Raw genomic sequence first — 27,789 nt, 5'->3', positions numbered from 1 at the left:
ACTGTTTTAGATCAATTAAACAACATCAGTCAGAAAATAAGAATTAGCATTTAGAGTTTATTTACTCCCGTATATTACTTTGTGTACTAACTTTTTTACCACTCAAAATAATTCTATAAGTTACCTATTTTATTACTTGCCTTTTAGAGATGAAACTGAGGTATAGAGTAAACATGCCCAAGGTCATGAAACTCGTGGAGAAGATTTGAACCTAGAACCAAATCCTATCTCGCTATGGTATAGACCATTATGAAGGGCTAAAAACTTTAAAGAACAAACTCAATAAAACTATTTTATAACACAACTCAAACTGTTACAATGATACCTTTTCAGGACAACAGATACAAGTATATGACCTCCACTAAAGGTGACAGCTTTGAAAAGCAACAGTTACAATTATCTTAATTTGTTACATTTGTTTAAAAATAAAATCAACCTTATTATTTTATTGTTGTAACTGAAGGATGTTTCCTTCCTAATCGCAAATCATTTAACCCTACACTGTACCTGGTAATATTAATTCCAACAAAACAAGAAGTACTAAGCACTTACTCAGAACCAGACACTGTTACCTACTCAAGATGGGGGTGAAGGTGGAATAGCACAATTCCTGCTGTAAATAGCTAAGATTCAATAGGAAAGATGGAGAGCCAGCTTACAGCAGATAAAAAAAGGTTTTTAAGGCTCAATTCTTATGACAATTAACTAGGGGGGAAAAATGCAAGACATCTGTTCACAGTGCTCTGTATTTTTACCTGAATATGCTAAGATACTAGGAGATTCAATATTTTCCCTTTCAGGTACTGTATTTTCTAAATTGTGTACAACAAGCATGTATTGTAATACTTTGATAATTGAGGAAAATCATAAAAATTGAGAAGTAGAAAACTTAGCACTTAGTGGGGTTCTCAGTAACTGAGAAGATCTTTGCTAACAGAAGTCCCAAAAGTTTTAAATTCGAAACTTTAGAAATATATCCAAAGTATGACTACTTTTTACCACTTCAGGAGCTATGAACCTCAATGGTACAAACTCCCATCATTTTTCACTTAGATTAGAAGTCTCCTTACTTCTAAACTTGACCTCCCCACCCCAACTCTATCATCTATACACAACAAAGCACCCAGAAAAAAATCAGATAATGGCACTTCACTGCTCAAAATCTTCCAATGGCTTCAGTAAAATAAAAGGCAGAGACTTTGCAAGGGCCCTACAAGATCTGGTACCAGATATTATCTCTGGATTTAACTACCTCCAACATTTCTGTTCTTCACTCACTCCTCCTTATGGTTTTTGGAACAGTCGAGGCATGCTCCTTTGCTGTCCAATTTTATAATACTCTCTTTTGCTTATTTGTTTATTCTTTGTCTCCTTTCACTACCTCCAAAAGAGAAATACTTTTCTCTATTTTCATCACTGATTATATCCTGTGCACATACAGTCTGGTATATGAAAAATAATTAGTCATTATTCATTAAACGAATGAATAAAGGGCAATATTCTGCATAGCAGTTAATGTTTGGTCCTAGGAGGTAGAAGATAGCCCCACCATTCTGTACTAGAGTGAACTTGTGCAAATTATTTAATCTCTCTAAATCTTAGATTCCTTATTATAAAATAATGATGGTGGTATCAATCTTATAGTTTTAAGAATTAGAATAATGCAGATAAGCACAATTCCTGGCAGAGAGTAAACATTCAGTAAACATTAGTTATTACAATGACGTTAACAATAAAAAATATACTCAGATATCAAGAACTAAGTTCTTCTACTTAGAAAACTTAGTTCTTCTACTTTACAATTTAAGCTTTATTTTCCTTGATTAACACTAATTTTATGAAACCAAGTGCCCTGACAAAAATATTTTAAATTTTTCTCTTGAAATATTCTGAACTGTCAGCCAGATGTGGTGGCACAGGCCTATAATACCAGCTTCTCAGAGGGCTGAGGCAGAAAGATCTGAATTCAAGGCCAGACTAGTCAACTTAGCAAGACCTTATCTGAAAAATAAAAAATAAATGAATTTTTTTAAAAAAATTAAGGGTTAGAGATATAGTTCAATGGCAGAATGCTTGCCTAGCATGTTCTAGGCCCTAGGTTCAATCCCTAGTACCACAAATATTCAGAACTATCTAGTTGTTCTTACCTTGGATTTCAGTCCATTAAGAAAGGAATATTCTTATGGGATTAAAGTTCAAAATGATGAAATTCAGATTAAGAGGGCCTAGTTTATTTTTTTGTAGGGAAAAAAATAATACTGAATAAGAGCCACAACTCCCACAGGTTTCTACCAAGTTATTATAGCATTTCTACTATCTACTTTTTCAGAAATAGTAGTTTACAAAATTCTGGATCTTCACATGCCAGTTTAAAACAAAGGCACTACTACTATGTATGACATCAAGATTCTGTTCTCATGTTGTAGATTATTAACAGAGATGGAGGGAGATTAGAGTATATTTTACTTTAAAAAAAAAAAAAATTAGAAGGCTGGGCATGGTGGCACATGCCTATAATTCCGGCAGCTTGAGAAGCTGAAGCACAAGGATCAAAAGTTCAAAACCTGCTTCAGGAACATAGTAAGATCCTGCCTCAAAATAAAAAATAAAAAGGGCTGGATATATGGCTCAGTGGTTGAGTATCCCCAGGTTTAACCCATGGTACTCCCCCACCCCCCCAAAAAAAAGTTTAAGTGCTATATAAAATTGCACAAAATGCCACATCTATCACAATGTTATTTTATTTTCTACAAACAGAATTGACACTTGTTTCATAAAACCACACAAGAAAAAGTTAAGCTTAGGGCCAGATCACTGGAATGTTATTCTACTTATATTGTATTTAAGAATTTTGAATTCTTTTGAAATATCCCAAATTAGATTTCTCATTTACTAAGAGGCATAACATATATGCCTGAATTCATAACAAACTCCCCAGTGGTAAGAGATTCTAACTCAGTTCAACTGAAATGCATCAGATATGGAATTAAAGGCTTTAAGAAGGACATAAATAGTTTTTTTTTAAATGTCATAACTACAAGACTTTGTTTGATAGTAAAACAAGAGTAGTATATTAAAACTCACAAAGCTAAACTCTAATCTGACATTAGCAAGGGAACTTAAAGGCTTTTTTCCTGATCCACAAAACAGAATAATATCTATCTTGTAAAGCTATTGTGAAAATACAGTAAGATGAATATCTGTAGAAATAAACTATACATGAACTGTACTGCAGCACACAAATCTTACTGCAAAAAAAATAGAGAACTTTTTAAATGGAAACAAAAAATGAACTGTCATAATTCTGTAGCTACCTAATTGTCTTCATGTTTTGTTTATTCCCTACAAATCCTTCCCTACAAGTCCTTATCTCCATATACTTTTTTTGTACAGTTACAAGCATGTGCACCTGGGAAAAGTCCTTCTAGCATGTTTTTTTTTTTTAGAGCCAGATGGCCCTCATTCAATTACCAGCTCCTTAACTTACTGTGTGGTTTGGGGCAAGGTTCTTAAATCCCTTTATCCAGTTTTTTTCATTTATTACATGAGGATAACAGATCTATGTTACAGGGAGGTATGAAGAAGAAATGAGTCAATGTAAACCACTCAGTATAATGCTTGGCACATGGTCAATTCAGTAAGAGCTAGGGGGAAAAATGGTACTCTACTTTAAAAAAAAAAAAAAAAAAAACTTAGCATGATGCCATAAACCAAAAGTACACTATTAAAGTATAATAAGAATAAGGCACAGTGGAGCATGCCTATAATCCTGGTGACTCCAGAGGCTGGGCAGGAGGATCACAAGTTCAAGGCCAGCCTCAGCAATATGGCAAGGCCCTAAGCATTCAGAGAGACCCTGTTCAAAATAGAAAACAAAAAGGGCTGGGGATGTAGCTCAGTGGTAAAGTATCTCAGGTTCAATCCCCAATACTGAAATAAATAAATAAATATAAAAAGAATCCAGATACTTTTAAAAAGACTCCAGGACACTTTAAATTTATTGTTTTTAAATTACATCTCCCTACCACTCCTTTGTTTAGATACTATAATGTATAATAGAACCCATCTATTGCTTCATACTTCCAGTAGAGGTCTCCATCTAAAAAATAATGTACTAGAATGAAAAGTAAGAATTCCTCATTATTTTTTAAAAAGAAGAAAAATATATTTTTAAAAATTAGTGGCCATCTTTATCAAACATGTAAGTCCAGGTTTCTCCAAGCAAAACACTTAAAATAAAGAATTATCTACAGTAAAGTGATTTCCCTCAGTGATCGTTATATGTTTTGCTATAGGCTTACCAACACTCAGCTGTGTTACAAATACAATCTTTTGGACAGATGAGACTGTTTCACACAAATGATAAAATAATTTCTCCCCTCCACTGGCCAACAAATTAATACCTGTGCCTTACAGATGGTTTAAATCAGTAGAATCATCTTAACATAAAAGTAAAGGCCATGTTTTTATAGCAAAGAAATCTCTGACAATCTTATACAATTATTCCTTTGAAGTCAGAATGGAGTGACTTGTATAAAAGAGGCAGCTCTGAACTGGTTTCTGCTTCTCTCTCTCATCATTCAACAGTAGTGACCTAAAGCAAGTCAATAAGACTTATGTAGGCCGGCCTACCAAGAAAACAAACAAAAAACCCCTTACTTACCCTCTTAAAATCCCTTCTGATAACTAAGACTGATGATACTATAAATTAATAGATTTGGTAGTCATACCCAATTGTAGCTATGCTCCTATCTTTTAGGAATCTAAATCTTCAGACTTTACTAACCTATACTACACTACTAAAGTAACTATTAAATTTGTATACAATATCTAATATGTACTTCAACTTAGTCCCTTACATTTGTAAGACCTGGTAAATTCCTGTAACTGGTTATAACAAATAATTGAATAAGAAGTCACCAAGTAATTTGCTTAAAGACATAAAGAGTGCACACACACATACTTATCTAAACCCCACAGTTTAAAAAACAAGAGATGTTCTAAGCAACTCTTGAAACTAGAAAGTTTTTTAATAACCAAATTAGGTCAAATTCTGAGGATCAGATATACAATGTGAAATATAACACATTTAATTTAGTGATGATAAATTTGAATGGATTATGCTAAATATATAAAATACCTGACTATGATTAAAGTACAAATTTGTTTTTTCTTTTATGGATGGTAGATAACTATAATGAAGAAGTAACCAAATCAGTTACTTCTTAACTTGATAATATAAAAATACTGATTTAAATTACTACTTTACTTTTGTATATCAAGGAATGTAATGGCCAGCAAAGAAAACTAAGTAAAGATTTCTAAATGGATTCGTAGAATGGGAAATAGTTCTCCAAAGTTATCATTTAGCACTATAACAGATTTTTATTTATATAGTAAATTCCCAGAACATGAAAAACATTTATAGTCAAATATAGGCTGCAAAATTTAATATTCATCATTAGCTCCCCTCATGAAGAAAAAATAAAAGAAATAACTGCAGATTTAAAAAAAAAAAAAAAAAAAACTCAAACAGATAAAACATACAAAAGATATCACTAAGTCTGACTCCTAACTCTAATAATATTGGTCATTCAATAAACACATATGGAATACTTTCATATATCACAGGGTTATTATTATAAAAGTTCCAAGTTGGGACTGCATCAAGAACACAAAGCAGGTCAGGAGCAAGGGTGCCTATAACCCCAGGTACTAGGGATGATGAGGCAGAAAGATTACAACTTTGAGGCCAGCCTGGACAACATGGAGAGACTTGTCTCAAAACAAAAATAAATAAATAAATAAATAAAAGGGCTGGGGATGTAGCTCAGTGGTAGAGCAACCCTGGGTTCAAACACCAGTACAGCAAAAACAAACCAAAATAAGCCCCTCTCCACCCCCCAACAAAGAACACTTAGCAGACAGTATCTTATTCAATGAGGAAAAGCTAGCAGCATCAAACTAAAACCATCATCAAAGTCTCCATTAAAAGATGTCTCCATTTAAACACTGCATAGATATGCTGGCCAATGCAATTAGACTAAAGAAAATAATTAGAGATATAAAAGTTACAAAAGAAGAAGTAAAACAGCCCCTATTTACAGATGACATGCTAATATATGTGGAAAATTCTAAAACAACAAAAAGCACCGAAGGAGAAAAATAAGAAAAATAGTAAAACAATTCAATAAAGCAGATTAGAAAATACTTTTTAAAAATTAATAGTTTCCATATAAACAAACAACCAAACAGAAGATTACAATGGAAAAGAAAACCACATTTTCAAAAGCAACAAAAATGATAATATCCTTCAGAATAAACTGAATATTTAAACCCTATATAAGGTTATATATAAACTGTGCCTAATGACACAAAAATTAATGGAACAAATGGGGTTCCATTGTTCTTAGATAGGTCAACTCAGTATTGTCAAGATATTGGTTCTCCAATTTATAAATTTAATGCAATCCCTATAAAGAGAACAATAAGCTTTTTTGTGGGACTAGAAAAAAATGACACTTAAAGTTCATATACAAACACAAACATAAAAGAATACTGAAGAAAACCTTGTTTAAAACAAAACAAGGAGCTGGGGTTGTGGCAAAGTGGTAGAGCACTTGCCTAGCATGTGTAAGGCACTGGGTTTGTTTCTTAGCACCCCATATAAATAAATAAACAAAATAAAGGTCCATCAACATTTAAAAAAAAAAAACTACAAGAATGAGCCTCCAGGCATGGTGGTTCACACCTGTAATTCCAACAACCCAGGAGGCTGAGGCAGGAGGATCATGAGTTCAAAGCCAGCCTCAGCAATTTAGCCAGGCACTAAGCAACTCAGCAAAATGTTGTTTCTAATAAAATACAAAAAAGGGCTGGGGATGTGGCTTGGTGGTTAAGAGACACATTAAGAGACACTGGGTTCAATCCCTGGTATATATAAGAATGACACTATCAAATATTAAAACGGATAATACCTCAATAATTGAAATTAGTAAGACGCCATTTAATCCTTCAGATTGGTAAAACTTGGAAAGCTTGACACATATGGCAAGGCTTTGGAAAACAGGCATTTTCATAAACTGCTGGTAGAAATTCAAAATAGTTCTCTCCTACAAAGGGAATTTGGCAATATTTAACAAAACTATATATATATTTTTTTATCTTTCCATTGCTACTTCAATTCCCACTTTAGAAATTTACTCTGAAGATACATCTGCAACAATTCAAAAATAGGTTAGTATAATAGATATGGAGAAGATCATTCATCATTATATACTATGCTAATATACTGAAAATAACCTAAATGCCATTATGTTGGGGATTGGTTGTGTAAAGTAGGATGCACACACATAATGGAATACTATGCAACTGCCTAAAAAGGGGGGGAAAAAACAAAACTAGACTCTATAAACTTACTGTAAGTTCTTCAAGAAGTATTAAGGTGAAGAAAGGCAAAATACAAAAGAAGTGCTTTCTTCATTTAGAGAATGAAAACTAATATATAACTTATGTGTGTGTGCATCCTCATTTTTGCAAAAAGAAACAAAAGAAGGATACCCTGAAACTACAAAAATTGATTAACAACTAAGCATGAGTGGGAACAAATAGAAAAGATAAGGAAAGCAAGGGAGTAACCTCCAAGTACACCTTTTCTTAAACTCTGCTGTTAGAAATATTAACATATTCAGTAATGAAGTTAAATGAATGAAGTTAAAGGATGAGTGGAAAACAAAATTGAATACGGATGGGAAAATAATAATTTTATTATATTTTAGGTGAGTAACACCCAGGAAAATTAACCCCACCATTGTGGTGTGATTTTGTTTGTTTTTTTACACAAAATCTCCCTATATCACCCAGGTTGGCCCTGAACTCCTGGGTTGAAGAGATCCTCCTGCCACAGCCTTCCCAGTACCTGGAATAATAGGTGTGTGCCATCCTGCCTGGCTATACAGTGAATTCTTTTTTTTTTTTTTTTAGGCCAAACCTCTAACAATGTATGTTCAGTCCAAACACAAAAAAGAATTTGCAAACAAATCTATTCTATTTGGTAGGTTTGATTTTGGTAGTGATATGGGTGTAAGAATTTTGAAATATTTCATATGTATTACAGAACTGAGAAATGAGTAAATATACTGTTGTAGGATTTAGAGTTTCCATTACAGGTAAAGAAGGAAGGGGAAAAAAAATTATGTGGACTGTAATTGGAGGTATCAACATAGCCTCATGATTTTCAAAATACAAATGCTTTTATATAAAATAAATGTATTTCCTAGCACTGTCCTCTAGAAGAGCCTGGACGAAAAAATTACCCAATAACAACTAACATATCTATTACCCAGTTCTTGGTTTCTATGTACCATTCCACACTAAAAGAACCAAGACCTCTTAGAGAAAATAGCTGATTCTAGAGCCATGTAAGCAAAACATAAGTCAACCCCAGTAGATCTTCTATTATCAGAAAACAAGGAAAGGCTTAAATATATATATATATATATATATATATATATATATGTATGTATGTGTGTGTGTATACATCTGAAAAAGACAATGGAAAGCCATTCTGAAAGGGCTCCCACTGCCAAATTCAAGCAGCAAACACATAGCAAAAATAGACTTTTAAACAACTATATAAAATGAAAATCTAATGAATAAATAAGAATGAAAATAATCCCCTTACTGTAGACTACTAGCTTATAAATACAGAAGGAATGAAAGAATTAGAAAATAAGTATCATGCAAAAATCACAGTAATAACTGATTCAAATGCAAGAACACCAATTGTTATTAAGACTAGGTACAAATGTGATGGTGAGCAAGATATTTTCATGGTCTCAAAGTATTTTCCCATAGGTTAACTTAATTACAAAAGAGAAAAAAAAAAACGTTTGGAGGAAAACCCAGGAGAATACCACCTTAACCAAAATTAACATCGGCAATAGTAGAACAAAAGGACATCTAGTGCATTTTGCCAAAAATGCCTAACCTAAATCTGACCCTAAAAAAAATTACCAAAAAGATGCAAATTTTATCGTAAATCTGACCCATAATGTTTAAACCGGTAAATCATTCTAGGTGTGGTGGCACATGCCTGTAGTCCCAGGATCACAAGTTCAAAGCCAGCCTCAGAATTTAGCAGGACCCCAAGCAACTTAGGGCCTGTCTCAAAATAAATGGGGACCTGCCTCAGTGGTTAAGACCCCTGGGTTCAATCCAGTACCAAAAAAAGAAAAAAGGCAATATCATAAAAGATACAGAAAAGCTGAAACACTGGAAATAAAATAACTAAATGTAATAGATGATCATGGATGGGATGCAGTGGTATAAAAGACATTTGGGACAACTGGCAAAATCTGATTTAAGGTCTGTATGTTACAGTTGTATTCATGTTCAAATTTTCTGAATTTGATAAATGCACATTTTTACATTAGAGAATGTTTTTATTCTTGGATAATATGATTAAAATAATTACAGGTCACTATATCAGTAATGATATCAACTGATTAAAGAGCAATAATAGTAACAATACTGTATAAAATATATAAAGCAAAAATGACAAAATAATAATGAACTGATAGAGCTAGATGAATTGTAAATAAAGGTTCACATGCAGGTAGCAAAAAATAAATAAATAAGCATAGGGGATGTGGCTCAGTGGTAGAGCAATTGCCTAACATGTGCTAGGCCCTGGATTTGATCCCTAATACTACAAATAATAATAATAATAATAATAATAATAATAATAAATAATTAACCATTTTAAACAGAGAAAAGATGGCGTAGGAAAGAAAAATGAATGACTTTCCCTTTCAACTGGACTATCCCAAAAATCAGACAAATTTTTTACTACTAGATTGAATTAATATATTCCAATGTGGAGCTAGCTGGAAAAAAGGACTCCGAAATTCACAAGTTTGACTCTTTAATGGTATAAACTGAAAGCCTAATATCAAACTATAAGCACTGTTGACAGGTTTCCTATTACTTGTGAGCACAGTTGGAGGTTCAGACTACAGTACTACAAAGAACTACACAGTCTGATTTAAGCTCAAGCAAATTCAATCTATGAAACATGGAAAGTGTGATCAACCTTGGTATTATTATTTTTTAAGCTATTTATTTTTTGTTTATTTATTTTTATATAGTGCTGAGGATCATATGTGCAAGGCAAGCGCTGTGCCACTGATCCACAACCCCAGCTGAATCTTGGTATTATTACTGAGAAATTTAAATTCAGCCGCAAGTCTAAAATACTAAGGAATTAGACATTGTTGGTATTGTTAGGTATTACCTAGGTGTAGAGCCCTAAACTATGGCCTCTACCATATTATTTTCTTTTTACATTTTCATTTATTTGTTTTTGCAGTGCTGAAGATTGAATCTAGTAACTTTTACATATTAGAAAAGCACTAGACCACCAATCTATATCCCAATCTTTACCCTATTTTGACAGAATAATATTCCCACTGACCTCACATATTTATACTAACATTTTACTTACTTGAAATTAATTACTTGCAGAAGTACAAAATAAAATTTCAACCTGAATACTTTACTGTGAAAGAAAATCCATTATAATTATATAAAAAACAACATCTCCATGCACATAACAACTAACCACTGGACACAGTAAGAAAAAATTGATCAAGTATGATGATAAGAATGCAAAACCAGAATTATAGACACTTGCCATATTTTACAATAAGATGTATATCCAAACAATGAATTATCAATACAGCTTAATTCAAATTCTCCTTCAAAACAACTTTATAGCTTAGCCCTGTTAAATGGTACTAAAAAGTGATTTACTGGCAAAAACAAAAGTCATACATACCTGAACACGGTATATACCTAAAGATACTTAGCAAATGTGCATTATAGGGTAGAAGGGTATGTTTAAGATAATGCTTTAAAAATGTAAAGTAGGTCTATTCCCAGGGAAAGAAGTGGGATGGTGTGTTCTGAAAATATGTAAAATATATTTCCTGACTGGCAATTGTGGCTGACATTTAAGATTAGGAGTTAGACACAAACTTGAGATTGTTCTTTATTTATTTGTTTCTTTCAAGAAGTAACCCATATGCCTCAGAAAGAAAAGTTTGAGTGGTGTAAATAATTCTTTTCTAAATATGTTTTTAAGATTAACAGCAATTATTTCTTAAATGTGGAAAAAAAAGTCTCACAAAGAAAATGTTTTTGAAAAATGAAGATATTGCATTAAACAAACTATTTATTAGTATTGTTATTTTTATAGGAATTCACGTTAACTTCCCTAAGTAGTACTGAAATAGTCCTCACCAAGACAAGGATTTAATAAACTCAATATAGCAAATGTATCCCATCTTGGAAGAATATTTTCAAGACCTATATTTTAAAAAGTTATACATTAAGAAAATTATCCATTTAGAAATGACTAAAGGGAAACTTATTTCTAGTTAATTTTTTTTTAAATTCAATTTATAAAACAAGATAAGTTAGGATTTGGTAGTTCATTTGTTTCTCCTCCCCCATCCCTTAACTGACAGAGTTCTTGTTACCTTCCCTGAAGCCCAGACATGAAGTATAGGGTGTGTCCAGGCTCTGCTTAGAAATGACAGGTGCAGCTTAAGCAGGTGCCCCTAGACCAGATTGTCCCCTGGAGGTTTTGTTCTGGATGAAGCCCTGGCCAATGTTTTGATGCCAAGTTAAACCAGTTATCTCAGCAACTAAATTGGTTTCATTACAATACTTAGATCAACTGTTCTCAAACTTAGTGTACTTAAGAATCACCTGAGGCATTCTTTTAAAAATACAAAGTTTTAGACTATTAATAGCTAAAACCACTGATCAATCTTAGCATTACTAAATGAAAACAACTAAACATTATAAGCCTTGTAATATGATGAAAAGCAAAGCACTACTTATAAAGTATATCTAAAATATTGAAGCTGTATGTTACCAACCTTTAGATAAATTAATTTTCAAGAAATAATACCGGATAGAGGAACAAGTTAATTGACACTAGAAGGAAGTAATAGTCCAAATCCAGAATTTGGGACAATCTAAATGACTAATGACCCAATTAGTTTAAACAAATCAATGGCACAATGTGAAAAGAGAAAGGGAACTGTTAAAAACTTACAAGATTTAAATAGCCCAAACATCAAAAGCAACACATTCTTCCTGCCCTCCCCTCCAAAATTTCTGTTGCAATAAGTAGTAGAGTACTGCAAACACTGTCATTGGTATTAATGGAATCATGGATCTACCATTTGGGGCAACATCTCAGAATGTAATAGCTATTCACAGACATCACCTAGAGATTTCAGTTCCAGCAATAGGTTATTGCAATGTACCTAGTCAAATGGGCATGTATTTTGTAAAAATGAATAAACCCTCTGAATTCACAGCATAATGAACATGCAAAATTATCCAAGCCCAAGTGAAATTTCTTTGTTTTGAAAAAGAAAAATGTTTGATCCCATTTTAGAAACAATTCTTGGAAAGCTTAATGAAATTCATAACCTGAATGCTGAGACTGAAAATTTGCTTTTTACCAACTCTTTATTACAAGACCCCTAAAAGTTTTACTTCCTCCATAACACACTAGTAAATTTTATGATAGGTGACCAATACTGATTACCACATATGCATTTTTATGCACTTCTGAATAAACCAAACGAAGCTGTGAACTTTTTTGACTCCACTATGAACATATGAACTAATAATATTACATGTATTTACTTTAAATTCAAGTCATTTCCATAAAAATTGCACTTACAATTTCAAGCCATAAAATATTTAAAGGTAATGTTTAATATGAACATCTCCACTGTTAAAACACCAGTAAAGTTTGGTCCTTAAACCAGTCTCAACTTCTAAACAGCTTTTCCCTAATATCAAAACTCATGATATGACTTTTCAATTTTTGAAGTCATGGTACTGAAGCAAATACTAATTTTTAGCAGGACTAGCATTGTAATTCAACAAAAGTAATTATTACTCTACCAAACAATTTGATAAATAATTCTGCCATGATTCACTAGAGACTTGTTTAGACAAATTTTAAAAACAAAATTTCAAGTACAAACATCCTGTTTTTAAAAAGCAGAATCTAGTTAGAATGATGAACAGGAGGGGAAAAAAAGAGCAGTTACTTAACCTTTGGGGGTTGCTGGTTCAAATAAGAGCCTTAAGTGTAAAGACTAAACCATTACAGGCATGGCAGTTGTGCACACCTATAATCCCAGTGGCTCAGGAGACTAAAACAGAAGGATCACAAGTTCAAAGCCAGCCTCAGCAACTTAGTGAGGTGCTAAGCAACTCAGCAAGACCCTGTCTCTAAATAAAATATTAAAAAGGGCTGGGGATGTGGCTCAATGGTTAAGTGCCCCTGGGCTCAATTTCCCAAACTGTGTTCAGAATAACTTAGTAGGACTTCCTCAAGCATGGGGTTTTGTAACATTTTAACAGTGTAGTGGTGTTTGGGGAAAACCGTTCACTATGAGGTGATAAAAGAGGCAAAAAATAGTGTGAATCTCCAAATTTTCTGGAGATCACAACACACATTAACAAAACAAAGTCTTCAAGAAATACTGTGTAAAGTAACCCAACTTTAGCTTTACTGCTCAAATCATTAGGCTTCATTTCAAGAAAACATATTAACATTTCAGGAAAACTAGTGTTTCACAGAGGCTAGTTGGAATTTTTACTGTAATTGACCTTGCATACCAAAGAGGAGGATGATGATGATGATGGTGGTGGTGATGGTGGTGGTAGATCAAAGAAGCAGCCCTTACTCTATTTTACCACCCCCTACTCTATCCTGCTCCATGTCTTCTTAATTCCCAATTCAGGCAAAATTTATTTTTATCATTAATCTTTAGTAGGCCTAGAAAATGCACAATAAGCAGCCTTCATAAATAAGAATAAAAAGTTTTCTTAATACATAGTAAGTATTTGCTTGACAATACAGTTAAATTCCAAGGAATTAAAATCTTTGTTTTTCCTTCCCTTCCCAACTTCCAATTTCATTTAGTTGGAGAATATAAGAGATCCACAGTAGTGATAGACTTTTCTATCAAGGACATTATAGTGGATTTCGCACACAATCAACTATGAAAATACGAAGACCACAATAAAACAGAGAAGTAGAAATATAAAAGAATGCCTCTATTCAAGATTAGACATTTTTAGTTAACAACCAAGGCAGAAAATTTAAATGCAAAAAAGAATGTAAACATTTTAGGAGTTATGAAGTTCTTAGTTTGTATCCTCAGCAAAATCTGTAAATTAGACGATTCCTACTTTGGGCAAATCTAAGCTGTCTGAAAACATGGCTTCTGAGATATGAAAACATTGATTCTAAGACACCAACATTAACCTAAGTGAGCTCTGAACAGTCTTTCAACATTCTCCACTTTCTACTCCTACTTTCGAAGTCCACATGCCTTTCAAAAATGTAACACAGTATTAGAAAATAGCAAAATCAGGTTTATCCAAAATTTGAGTTTATAAAATTAAATTTAAAATACATACATGAATACTTATTCAGACACAATTGTTTCCCCAGTCTATTACTTTCTTTTCTTGAAAGAGAATTATCTGTTTATTCAGTCTGTTAAGTAAATTCAATGTGTTACTTTATTTACTTATTTATCACAATCTTGAAGTCTTTCACTTAACTTCAAGTAACCAATAAAAGGCTTTCACTTACAATAACTAATCTACATGGTGGATACTACAGAACACATGTTCATGTCACTCAACCGATAAATCTAAACTTCATCTATAGATATAACTTAAAGAAGGGCTTTACTTTCCAAGAAATAAAAAGGACAATAAATTCATAATTCAATTAAAAATTCACTCTGGTGAATGCAACTGTACAATTATGTTTCTGATTATACTAAAGGTAGGTATATATTTTTAAAAAATCATTTACTATTACAAGTTTCAATGCAAGAAAACTTCTAACATTTGAACAAATTTTCAATGTATAAGATATCTCCTTTCCAAAAAATCAAGTTTTCTAAACTTATATGGAAATATCAAGTTAACCTTGACTATAGTTGTACTACTGGGATCAGTAAGTGAAAACAAAATTCAACTAAATATTTGAAATATTTACCTACATCTTCATTTAAAAAAAAAAAAAAAGCTTCAAACTCTTAACCCAAAAAGGAGTAGCAAATATCGCAATTTTAATACCAAAACAGAACAAAAAATAAAATTTGCTAATTAAATATAGAACACAGACATAAATTTTCTAATATTTTAATTTATCAAAATCACCTTCATAACAATATGAATTATAAGACTGATTAAATACTACTGAACATATAACATGAACACAACTTTTATGTCCAATTTATGTATGACCTTCAAATATTTAAATTTTTTCTTTAATTTCTCCATATATAAAATTTAGAAAATTATCCTTTCATGCTTCCAAAAATATTCCAACAAAAACACAAATATTACAGATGCTTAATATACAATTATTATTATTATTATTATTATGTTTATTTAGCAGTGCTGGAAATCAAACTCAGGGCCTCGTGCATACTAGGCAAGCACTCTACTACTGAGCTACATCCCCAGCCAACTAATACCCAATTTTTAAATATATGACTTTTACACATTATCAGTAGGCATTTAGTTTTTAAAAGTTAAATGCCAATGTTAAAACAAATAATCAACAGCATTTTCATTTTGAGATCAAGAAATCTTTATAGACAATCTACACATGAATAAATGTATGTCTGATAAAACCAAGCAAACTTTTGTCAGACCATTAAACTCAAATCTCTCTATATTTAATGACTATATTTGTACCAAAAAAAAAAAACATAAGTGTTAGAGCATGGTCATGGTCAGTATAGTAGTTTGCTCTTATTTAAATGTTTATAATATTATGAAAACATGTAAGATACCAGACTAACAGCCATTCATCCAATTAATAGTAGAATCACAAGGAATATGAGCAAATATTAAACTTGTAGAGTAAGTAGAACTAACATATGTAATGACAGTTATAATAGATCAAATGAAAAAGCAGCTCATATTAAAAAATTATTCTACATGTGATTTATAAAACATGCCGCATTATCTGCTCATCAAAAACCATGATATTTAATTTAATGTAGCAAAGAGGTAACTTATGAAGTCACCTGATCACTATTTCTTACCATGAAAGGGTACTATCATGGTTAAGTAACAAAAATACTGTTAAAGCTTGACATTTGTTCTGTCAGTTAAGATTTTTTCTGAGGAAGGCGTAAAACCCAGCATAATAAATATCCTCTGATTGTGCAATATTACACCAGTAGAGAAAATTCTTACAAGGTTGGCAGTACTCAATTTTTAACCAGCATATTTCTTTTGTTTTTTGTTTTTTGTTTTTTTTTTAACAAGCCATGCAAATCTTCACATGGTTTATTTTCCAAAACAAATGCTTCAACTTTTTCCTAGTAGCCTAGCTACAACCCTACAAAAACAAACCTGGAGAATGACATATGGAGGAAAAACAAGTTTAGCTAAGGACATAGTTCAAAAAGCAGTTTCTAACAAGAAAAGCCCAAATTGATCAGAGAACAATGTAAATACTTACAAACAACCTTGAAACTGCATAGTCAAAATAGTATTTATAAGCATAATTAAAAGATGATATAATCCCATGATAGAAATGACAACTGGTGTTTATGATCAACTTTTATAAAAAACTGAAGCCCAGACATTTAATTGATTATGCTAAAACTGTTAGTTTGTAATTAAATATTAAAAAATATACATCTCATGAGCCACAAATATGATACAGTATCTTTAGGATATTAAATTTCAACCGATCATCAACACATACCAGGCATAACTTTAAAATATGTATTTTAAACAGTACAAAATCCAAATATTCCGATTGGCATAAAACCAGAACATGTATTAACATGTTCCTCTCAGTATTAGAAATGAAAATGAGCCAATGACTATCATCACAGATATAAAATTCCTATTTCTCACCCCATTACTAAATCAGCAATGTGGGAGATCAGTTTTGTTTGAGTTTTGAATTTTTATCCCTTTAAGATGTATTCTGACACACATCACACACACACATATACACACACTGTAACAACTAACCATATTTAATATCTTCTAGACTTCCTATGGGATTCAATAACTACTCCACAAAGTTCTGTGAATTCTTCAGCTTCAAGCCTGATGTCAATCTAAGATAGCCAATAGAAAGTACACCTGTGCAATTACTGCATTTCCTATTTCAGAATGCTGAACATAATACAGAATAACTCTTGAGAGCATTTGAAGCAATACAAAACAAATTATGCAGAAGCCACTAACAAAAACAGAAGGATATCCTGTAATCTCACTATTATCAATATTTATTAGAAAGTACTAAGTGCAAAAATTATTATTTTAGTTTTAAATATCAATCAATTAAGGACCCTCCATGGGTAAATAAACAAAAATAAAAACATGACTTCATAGTAAATTACAATCTGAAAGTATTCCTAGAATAAAACTTGGAGAAAAAAATAAAAATATTACAAAAGATATTATCTAGATATATCACATACCACCTGAATATGAAATTTACTTTTGTCAAATAAGCAATCAAAACATAAGGGAAAGAATAAAAGAAAAATCAAACAATAGTATGTAGTTTCATATTATCCTCATTTTTCTGAAGATCCTGAACATGTTTAGGTTGCTCAGAAATTCAACAAAAAAAAAATTAGAATAATCCTGGTCATGCAAGGCACCTACATATTATGATAGGCAGAAATACTCTGTTGAAATACTACTGAATGACTCAGTACAAAACCATACGTTTCGTTTTTTCTTAAATTCTGAAAGTCCAAATTTTAAAAGGTAAAAGGAGTTCCCAAAACAAAGAAAAAAAAATTTCCCAAAGGTTACAAAGTTTCATTAACTATATTAACTCTTTTACTAAGCATCACCTTTCTGCCCCTCAGTGGATATCAAGCAATCAGTAACAATGTCACAAAAGAATGTTTACCAAGATAGGGAGTGAGGAGTCACCTGTAATGATTTTGTATGAAAAATGTAAATAATCCTAAAATGAGTGAGGAAAACTTTACCTTCCTATAATCCCTCATCTTATTGACATTAAATGTTTCTCCGAATAAAATTAACAAGAGATTAGAAACTGTTTGGTGTGCAAGGTTTGCTTTTTGTTTTGGAAAAAAAGAAAAACTTCTCATAAGTCCCTTATTTCCAAATACTGTGGAAAAGTCTCTACTACTCACCGCAAGTAATACTGTTTTAAAGCAAAGGCAGCGTTAGAACAACTTCTGGGAAAGTTGAACTCTTCAACAATTTCTCCCCACTGATTCTTCTCAGAAACCTGTTAAAAACATTCACACTTGTCTGAAAGTGCTCAATCCAAGAAAAACCTAACCTAACTATGAAATAAATACCCATTCTGCAGAGATCTGTAGACACTAAGGCATCACAGGGTGGTTCAGATCGATCCGTAAGAGTTACTAAGCAAGGTCTGCTTGAATCACTGTGTTTTCACCAGAAAGCCCTGTATTTAGCAGCACTTGTTTTGTTTGGGGGGGGGTTTGGTGGGTTTGTTTTGTTTTTGAAGCCCGGACAATAACCAATCGCAAGTCCCTCTGTCGCCCCCTTTTAAATCTCAACGCGGTCCGTTTACACTTAAAGAAAAAAAAAAAAGTTCAAAAGGATCAATACTGTTCCGGACAGCGACATCCGCGGGTTCTGGGGGGGCCGGGGCCGGATCCGATTCTGATCCCTCTCCCAGATCTATCCATCTCCATAGGCCCTTCTTTGAGGCCTACAGCTTCTGCCTAGCCTTGAAGCCTAAGATGGCTATTTGGAGACAGGTCCTGGTTTCTTTTGTTAGCTGTATAAACCGAGGGCGACCGGGCCGACGCGGTGCCCCCGGCAGCCGAGATCATTTCGCAGCCGATTATCGATGTTAAACCTGCCCGCGCTAATTTTGAGTTGCACGAAAACTGCTCACAGAGTCTGTGTGTCTCTGTGTCTCCGCCTGTGCTAGAGCGGCAGCGGCGGCAGAGCTGATGAGCGGGCGGGCGGGCGCGCGGCGCGGGGCGGGCGCGGGGTTCGGGCAGGCGCCCCGCACGCCCGCACTCCCCGCAGCGGCGCTCAGACCCCGCCGGGCCGGCCGGGCACCAGGCAGGACGCGAGCCGGCGCCGGGCCGCCCGCCCGCCCGAGCCCCGCGCCCGCCGCGCGCACGCGAGCCACCAGGCCAAAAACAGCCCCGCCGCCGTCCGCCTCCGTGCCACCGGCTGCGAGCGAAAAGAACGCCTTTTGCCCCCGCGGGCAGCCCCCCCAGCCCCGAGCGCCCACTCCGGGGTCAAAGGAGACTTTTTGGAAGAGGCCAGCGAGAGGGAAATACAAATTAAAACTTCCACTCACCTTCGCGAATCCGCCTAAAGTAGTGACTCTGGTGTAGAGACCGTGAAGATCCAGCTCCTTCCCACCCACCGCAGGGATTTTTTTAAAAGGCGACCTGCGGGAGAGAGAAAGCCCCGCACTTGTCAGCCGGGACCCCGCGCCCGGCCCGGGAGGGAGAGCCCCGTTCGCCCCGGCTCGCCCCGGCGCTGCCCCCCCGGTTCTGCTCTCACCCTCTGCTGTGGTGGAACTGCCGCAGCTCGTCCAGGAAAGCGAGTCCCTTTCTCCGCTCGTCCGGAGGCGCCTTCCCCGTCGAGTTTGCCATTATTTTTTCAAAGGAGGTTTTTTAAAAACCCAGATCGGTGTTTTAAAAGCGCCCCCCGCTCCCAGCGCTTCCTACCAGAGCCCGGAGCCCATTCCTCGGCCGGCGGCGGCGGGGCTCAGTCATGGGCCGGCGGTGGTGGCGGCGGCGGCGGCGGCGGCGGCGCAGGGAGGGAGGGAGGGAGGGGGAGGAGGAGGAGGAGGAGGGGAAGGAGGGAGCTGGAGGCCAGGGGGAGAGGAGGGAAGGAGGGAGGGGAATTTCTAAAAAAGTTTAAAGAAATCGGAGCGAAACTAGAGGGGCAGGCGACTGCCGGATCCGCGCGAAGCCGCGGGGCGAGCGCGGCCCCCACCCCTTCCTTCCCTCCCTCCCCGCGGCCCGGCTCTCGCCCGCCTCTCAGCGCCGCCGGCCCTGGCGGCTCGGCCCGGGGACGCGATTCAACATGGTGCTGCTGCCGGGGGCGCGCGAGCGGGCGAGGGGAAAGGCGAGCGGACGGTGAGGGGCCGAAGCGGCCGGAGGCCCGGGAGTTTCGGCGGCGGCGGCGGCGGGGCTGGGGCAGGCGGGGCTGGGGGTGGGGAGGGGGAGGTCTGTGTGGTGGTTTGTGGAAAGCGGGGTGACAGCGTGTATTCCGGCCGCGGCTCCGAGGGGCCCTCGCACACATTCACGCGCGGCCTCGGCCGTGGCGGCCGGGGAGTCTCCGGGCAGAGGCACCGGCAACAGCCGAGCCGCTGCGCGCCGCCCGCCCGCTTGCCTGCCCGCCAGCCTCCCTCTCTGCCGCCGCCAGTGCCGCCGCCACGGCCCGGCAGCCAGCGCCGCACAGCGACCCCCGAGGGCCGGCCACGGCACTGCGCCTGGCTCCACACCGCCGCGGCAGCTCCTCGCGGGGAACAATAGACTCGGCTCGCCGGGCTTAGGGTTCATCTGCAATGTGCCGCACATTTCACACACACACAAAGCCGGCGGAAAGGGGGGCGGCGCAGGGAAACGGCCACTACCGGTTGTTCCAGGGTTAGGGGTAGAGGCGATGTTCGCGTCCCCTGCGCGGCTGTTGGAAGAGCCGCCTCGAAGTCTCCGCCCGCCCGACCGAACCGGTGTGGCACTCGGAGGGAAAGGAAAAAATCTCTGAGCGGCAGCTCCTCACACTACGCAACGTACACGGATCGGAATAATCAATTTGTTCCCTTGTTTGAAATATTTAGGTCTAAAGGAATCAGCTTTTCTGAGCCTTATGCTAGTATTTGGGGGGCCCGATTGCACATTTTCCATCAACTAACTTTAACAAACTAGATCAAATACAGTGTGAACTATCTGTCCTAGTTCTATAGAAATAAAGTAATGCTCTTAATTCAGCTTGCTTCTGGTTGGTTTCACGCACCTAACAATTATTCTGTGATGAGAGTTATGCAAACTAAGCTGGTAGAGGAGCTTACTGTCCAACTTGACAATAATAGTTAATGTTTGTATTTTTATATTAAGGTAAATATATTTAAAATAAACATCGATAAAAATGTTTTTCCTTGCTTTCTCTAAAATGTCTTAAATGCGATTTTTCCTATAAAATATTTTTCAAGGTTAAGAAATAACCTTTGCTTAAATGAGAAATTCAAAATATCTCGACAAATACTAACACCAAAGTTTGCATTTACAACGGGTGTTAGAGCCGGCCCTTGCTACAGCTGTTAATTAAGCTTCACAGTTCATAAAGTGTGTTAGTTCCATTTTAGTGACGGCCACAATGGGTAAAGTCACTGACCATCCCAAGGTCACAGGGTGGTAAGGGTCCGGATGGGTTATTTCAGGTAGTGGTTCCAATGGGAACATGTATTTGATGGTGAAAAAAAATTATGTAATACAGTCCAGCATGCTTCCGGTGTTCACTCTAGGAATCGGATTTACTTCCCAAGTAAAGTTTGTCTCAAATGGGGTCTGAATAAAGCTGTGGCTAATAAGTTCCTGACCCGCAAGGGCCAGTGAGCGACTGGTAAGCCTAAGAGGGGCGGAGACCCTGGGGAAGAAGGTGGGGAAGCTGGGCGGCTGAACTAGGCGAGGGGGTGGTGTACCGGGGAGACCTGGTCAGCGGTCCCTTCCCCCACCAGTCCTCTTAGGGGTAGTGGAGATGTGGGCCGCAGCGCTTCGTGGCCCGGGCTGTGCGGATTCCCTAAACGCCGCACTTGCGCACAGCCCCTTACGTAACTGTCAGCGCCGGGGATTCCCTAGAGGGGGTCATTCTATTCAACCATTACACACACCCCGGGCTCCAGCCGCCGCCGCCGCCGCCGCCTCACAAAATGGCGGCGCCCATAGAGGAGACTGCGGCCGCCTCCTCGGCCCCATTTTGTGGGAGGCGAGAGATCTGTCAACAAGGAATACCTCCGCTAAGGATGCATCCGACTTTGGAAATTCTGCTCTAGGATGGAGCCTAGGGATCACGCTGCGCGGAAAGTGTCGACAACTGCTACCACCTCTACACCTTTTTTCTTTTTCATTTTTCTCGAAGGAAGTACCAGAAGCCGCTGGGGTAATTGTAACTAAGAGGAGAAAGGAAAGCTGCGACTGCCTGCCCCGGGGACTTGCTGCGGCGTCTTGGTGGCTTTGTTGCTCTTTCGCGATGCCGGCAACTGACGGATCTCCCCTGGGCCACGCGGCTGGCTCCGAGGGGACGAGGACCGGGTGATGCGGGGTGGTGGCCGTGGCCTTGGCCGCGCCGCGGGTGCCGTGCGACTTTTCGGTAGTTCCTCAATGCCAGAGTCGGTCCGTACCTCTCGGCTCCGGAGCGCCGGAGGCCCCTGCTTCGGGATCTCGGTGGGCCGGGAGCCGGCTTGTGATGGTGCTAACGGGGCAGGAGTGGGAACCAGGCACGTACTCTGAAATTTAGTTCTTTGGAGACCTAGGATTGAAGGTTAATAATGTCCCAGGTTAGGCGGCAGACGTCTCTTCTATTATCCCAAACTGCAGTGGGCAAGCCTACTTGTCTTGGTGTCTAATTAGAAGGGCAGTATGGAAGGGTGACATTTGTCACTTTTTTTCAATAGGAGGTTACCACTTTTAAGCCACCGACTGCTATTAATGTATGCGTGTAGATAAACATGCTATAGTGTGTTTTGCTTTTCAGTGCAAGTTAAAGCCTCAAGACATGGAGTGATACGTTTTTAAACCTTTTTAAAAATTTTTAATGTGTGATGTGAAACTGGAGTATTATTAACTTTTAAAAATTCCTTTTCTGTAGAAGAGTCTGTACTCATTAAATGGAATCCTAAAGTATATCTGATCTATAGAATTTAAATTCTTAACACTTTGGATATACTCTTGTCAAAGTGAAAAGAAACATAAAACTTGATCTTTTTGAGATTTCTATACTGTTCCGTTTTCCCGTGATTGAATTTAAAAAAAAAATGTGTGACAAAAGTTAACCATTAAAAGTATTTGCTTGTAAGAGTAAAGGTTTAAGAAAAGACAAGATTTATCTGATGAAACAAATATGCCTCACATGAATAATTGATTTTAAATGTCATTTTCCATTTACAGTAATCTTTTGTGTTTGCATGACTTCTTTTTTAAAGTGCTTTGTTTATACTGACGTTGACCCTCACGTTTCCTCTCTAGCGCTTAACTGCAGCTTTCTGCAGGCTACTCCGCCCTCACTTAATTCCACGCCCCATCCCCCTGCCGCACCCGGTTGCTACTGCTGGTGTGTGGATCACCTAGATAGTTTCTGGTCCTGTCTGTTTCTACTGATGTCCTTTATATTTAATAAATTTGGTTACCACTAATTAGTCTGTATCTCTTGAAAGAACACCATATCTTAGCATCCACATAGCCAGATAATATTTTTTATGAGTTTGTACTAAGGTAACCCTAAGTGCGCAGTATTACATTTCTGATTACCATATTACATTTCCTATAGTGGGCAGCATAGAGCAGATGGATCCTGGAAAAGAAATGTTAAGAGATGTGCTGACAGTTTTACAACAATAGATATTCTCCAACTAATTTGATAAGATATAAAGTAAAATTTAGCTCAGAGTAAAGTAAAATTAATCATTAATTAGAACTATTCCTATAAAAAACAGTAATAGTGAAAATTGTTGAAACTTAATTTATACAGTTAACTGATGAGAAAATGAAATGAAGCCTTAATGATGGGGAAAATACAAAGCATTGTTTTTAATAGCAACTGGAAACCTCGCACCCTATAATTAGAGCTTTCTGTTATTTAGTGTAAATCTTTGATTCCTCTCATCAGTTTTTAGTCAAGAAATTGTGACAAATTAAAAAAAAATCCCTCTTTCAAGTATACTTTGAAGAATTATATCCAGTTTCAAATTAAGCCTCTTAAGTCTATGTTTTCAACAACTGAAATAACTTGTGGAATTGGCATGCCAGAGTGCAGTTTATTCTAGGGTTTAAAACAATGGGTAAGTTGGTTGAACAAGGCTATTGAAGTTAAATTGATATTTCTTTAGATGACATTAAGGTATTTTTGGTAAAATGTAAGAATGCTTTCATAGCTTACTGTTCTTGCCTCTAATATACTGTTCTTTTTTAGATGGGCTTAATTGTCTGTAAATTTGGTTACAACTTCAAACCATAGATGAGGCCTTTCCATTCTAATGGTGATTCTAATGAGTGTTGATAACTAAATTTTTTAAAGGTGAGGAAATAGTTTACTGCAGATGAGTGCAATTTTAAAGCAGATATTCTGAATCTGCAGTTGCAGGTGTCTGAATGATTTGACCCAGAAGGGTCGGATAAGCTTTTTGGGATTTTAAATGTTTTTTTACTAGACTGTTAGAGGTTATTTTTTGTGCATAAATCCAGTGTGATTTATTCTTCCCAAAAGTAAGAAAATTTTCAATTTAAAAGGTTTTTATTAAGATTTTAGTTTTGGACTACTAACTTGATTCTTTAACATAAATGAAAAAAATAAGTTTTAGGCAATTATAAAAATACACCTTAGGAATAGCATTCCCTAATATGCTTTTGACAGAGAATCAGTTCCATTAGTTATTTAGATCATTTAATCCTAAAATTTTAAAATTGTTAGAGGTTTAATGTGATACATTTGTGCATTCTTATTTATTTCATCTATTTTGATAACTAAAAAGTGGTTCCCAAACTGAGTGCTCATACAGTTTGTAATATTTTAGTACTTTGTTTTATAGTTGTAATAATAATTTCTGGAAATTTTATGAAAGCATTAATACCAAACCAAGGAACTGTTTTTTGTTTGTTTGTTTGTTTAATCATTGTAGATTGTAAAATCATCAAATATTTACCGAATACCTGTCTTGGTCAAGGAGTGGGGGAGAATGACTTGACCCTCAAGTAAATTGTTCTCCAACACTAGATTTTTCTTAACTGCTAGCTATAAAAGGTTACCATGAAATATTCAGACCATAGGACTTTTAATTTTTAATACTTAAGTAGGATCTGAACATGGAGTTAGATTCAAAATTTTGTTGAGAATAGGGACAATTAAATATAATCATAATTAGTATAACAGTAGTGTTAAGATTAGTGTTACTCAGTTGCTGAAATAATGTTAATAACCAGCATTTAAGTCATATTTTTTTGAAAACTCAGATCCACAAAAAATATGATTCAATAATGAACTTTTTAATTATGGGAAAAGCAAAACAATGTTCAGTGAATGTAAAAAAAAAAAAAAAATATATATATATATATATATATATATATAAACACACTACTGAGCAAACAAATTGTTTTAATGAATTTTGATTTTCTGTCTCAATTTTTTGGTACATTGACTCATCTTGACATTGCACTTTGCTATTAATTAAAAAAAATTAAACCCCAAAGACAAATCAATTCTGTATTTAATGCAGATTTAATTCTTGACTAGCTATAAAGCCTAAAGAATTGGCAGTTCTGCTGGCAAAACAATAAAATGGGAATTAAGCTGAAATGTAAAACTGTGTAATAATTAGGTTTCATAAAAGTCTATACAGTTTTTCCTTCATAGCTACATGAGTCAGAGTAGTGTTAATAATAATTGAATTTATTTAGCTTTTTGTTTTTCTCTGAAAATGTCACAGACTACTTATATACAGGATGAAAATGGAAATTCAATCAAGACCAATGTAAATTATTGAAGCCTACTGCTATACATTAAGGGAAATTCTGATCAACATTTCAGTTATAACAGTTTCTTTAAGGTGTTCTGGATTCTTTAACATAATTTGTAGCGTATGGAACACAAAAGTATTCTAGATGATCTGTGTGATAATGTATATGAGAAACAAATATTTCTTTGGGAGTACAAAATAACTGGCAAAATGTTTTGCAATTAATACAATGCCTCCAGGTATTTTTAAACAAAGATGAAAATTTCAGAGTATTTAAAGGCATTTTTGTAATCAAATTTCCCTCTTAATAACAGTACTAATTTTAGTAATAACATCTACCACCCTGATTGTTGATAGCTATGTAAATGAGTTTGGATCCTCTTTGCAATGTCTATTCATTTTAACTCCTTGAAGACTTTGCCTACTTCAGGTATTCAGGGTTAATGGGAGGTTGAAAGATGGCCCTCTGGTTTCTCTGGAAACTGAAAAGCAGCTTCCCTATCTTTAGGGTTTTCCGAACATCATTCTCTTCCCAGAGAACTGAAACTGTCATTTGCTAATCTCAGTTGTATCTATCCTCTGTTAAAGTTGGAACCACCAAAAATAGTAGTAAAGCAACTACACCACCTGGATGGATTTGTGCCCATTGCAGAAACCCTCCTTTCTGCCCTCTCCCTGTTCTCAGTGTCAGTTTTCTAAAGACCTGAAATAACAGTATATTCCTAGCTAGACCAGAGAGTCAACTTGTCGCTTGTCATCTATTTATGGTGTTCAGGGAGTCCAAGAGTCCTGTGAAACAAGTTGTGTTTATTTGCATTTTTCTAAAGAGAAGGTCTCAGTAGGCATGGACATCTTAAAGGGCCAAAAAAGTTAAAGTTCTTTTTGCCCAAGACAAGTATATAGTTAAGTTTAGAAGCTTACTTCAGGTGCTGCCTTTTTTTTTTTTTTTCCATGTGTTGTTGGCCTTTATGGAAAAGCATTTTAAAACTTTAGTTTTGGACTACTAACTTGAGTTCATCAAATTGAAATAATTGCAGCAAACTAGCAAAAATTTTGTTCCTAAAGAACTACGTACAACAGAATCTTAAAGAAAAGTTTATATTAGATAAATATACGTAACTGTTTCTTGATTTGCCCTCTATCAAAAATGTATGGATGAGAGATTACATTAATTAAAAATAGACTCCAAATATTATTCTTCAACTAATTGGGAGTGTCTTGGGATACATGAGTTTATTACTTTTGTTTGAGTAGTAGTGTGTGTTGTGTTCATGGGTGACACTCCACAAAATGTTTCTAATAGTATAACCAGGTCACACTGCCATCTTCCTGTTCTTTGTGTTTATTTGCTGTACTGCTGTTTGCTGCAGAGTTTGAAGAGTGTACCTGAGCATTGCTTTTGTAAAGATCATCCACAGGGCTTATCCCTACATCAGGTTCTTGTAGCTTATCTGTGGGCCCAGTGTAAAATTGGAACTCTGAAAATATTACTTCATAATCTTTTTTTAATGATAAAATTCATTTCTAATCTGCATATTCCAAATTGTTCAGTGAATATTAATATTGCATTATTTGTGTGCACTTTTTTGGGTAATTAAATTCTTGTATGCATAATTACTGGTGTTTAAAATCCACAATTCCATGAATTGTTTTGGGAGAATAGGAGCAGTTGGCATCCTATCATGTTTTACATGTATGTTAACGGTAGTATTTTCCCTTTTGGCCCTTTCCCTGCTGAACCAAAGGGAAAGGGCATATTTTAGAGAAAAGTGTGTGCTTTCTTTAGGCTTTGATCATTAGGCTGATGCAGTGATTTGAGTTATATATTGAGCTCATTCCTAAAATGTAAACATTTTGTGATAAGCCTCCTGGCTCCCAAATAATTGCTTTTTCTACTAAACATACTTTCTGTCTTGCTAATAAAATCTAATTTCTAGAATCTGATTAATTGCTAAGAAGTTATACACAAAACCAAAAATTTATTT

The 27,789-nt window shown here is 36.1% G+C and overlaps 1 protein-coding gene across 2 annotated transcripts in view; it reads right to left on the bottom strand.

Annotated features, from left to right (window-relative positions):
• The window catches only part of ARID2 (AT-rich interaction domain 2), a 179,596-nt gene extending 159,825 nt beyond the window's left edge, over nt 1–19,771 (bottom strand). For both annotated transcript variants that reach the window (XM_081311179.1, XM_081311180.1), the window contains exons 1-3: nt 19,633–19,771; nt 19,424–19,517; nt 18,267–18,364 (exon numbers count right to left, since the gene is read on the bottom strand). In XM_081311179.1, the coding sequence (XP_081167305.1) occupies nt 18,267–18,364; nt 19,424–19,517; nt 19,633–19,724 (284 nt within the window). In that variant the 5' untranslated portion in view covers nt 19,725–19,771. The remainder of the gene's footprint in view (nt 1–18,266; nt 18,365–19,423; nt 19,518–19,632) is intronic.
• Nucleotides 19,772–27,789: the final 8,018 nt, after the last annotated feature.

This window comes from Spermophilus citellus (genome assembly GCF_964194105.1).
Source record: "Spermophilus citellus genome assembly, chromosome: 10".
In the NCBI taxonomy this organism is placed as follows: domain Eukaryota; kingdom Metazoa; phylum Chordata; class Mammalia; order Rodentia; family Sciuridae; genus Spermophilus; species Spermophilus citellus.
This window is presented reverse-complemented; position numbering and strand designations above follow the sequence as displayed.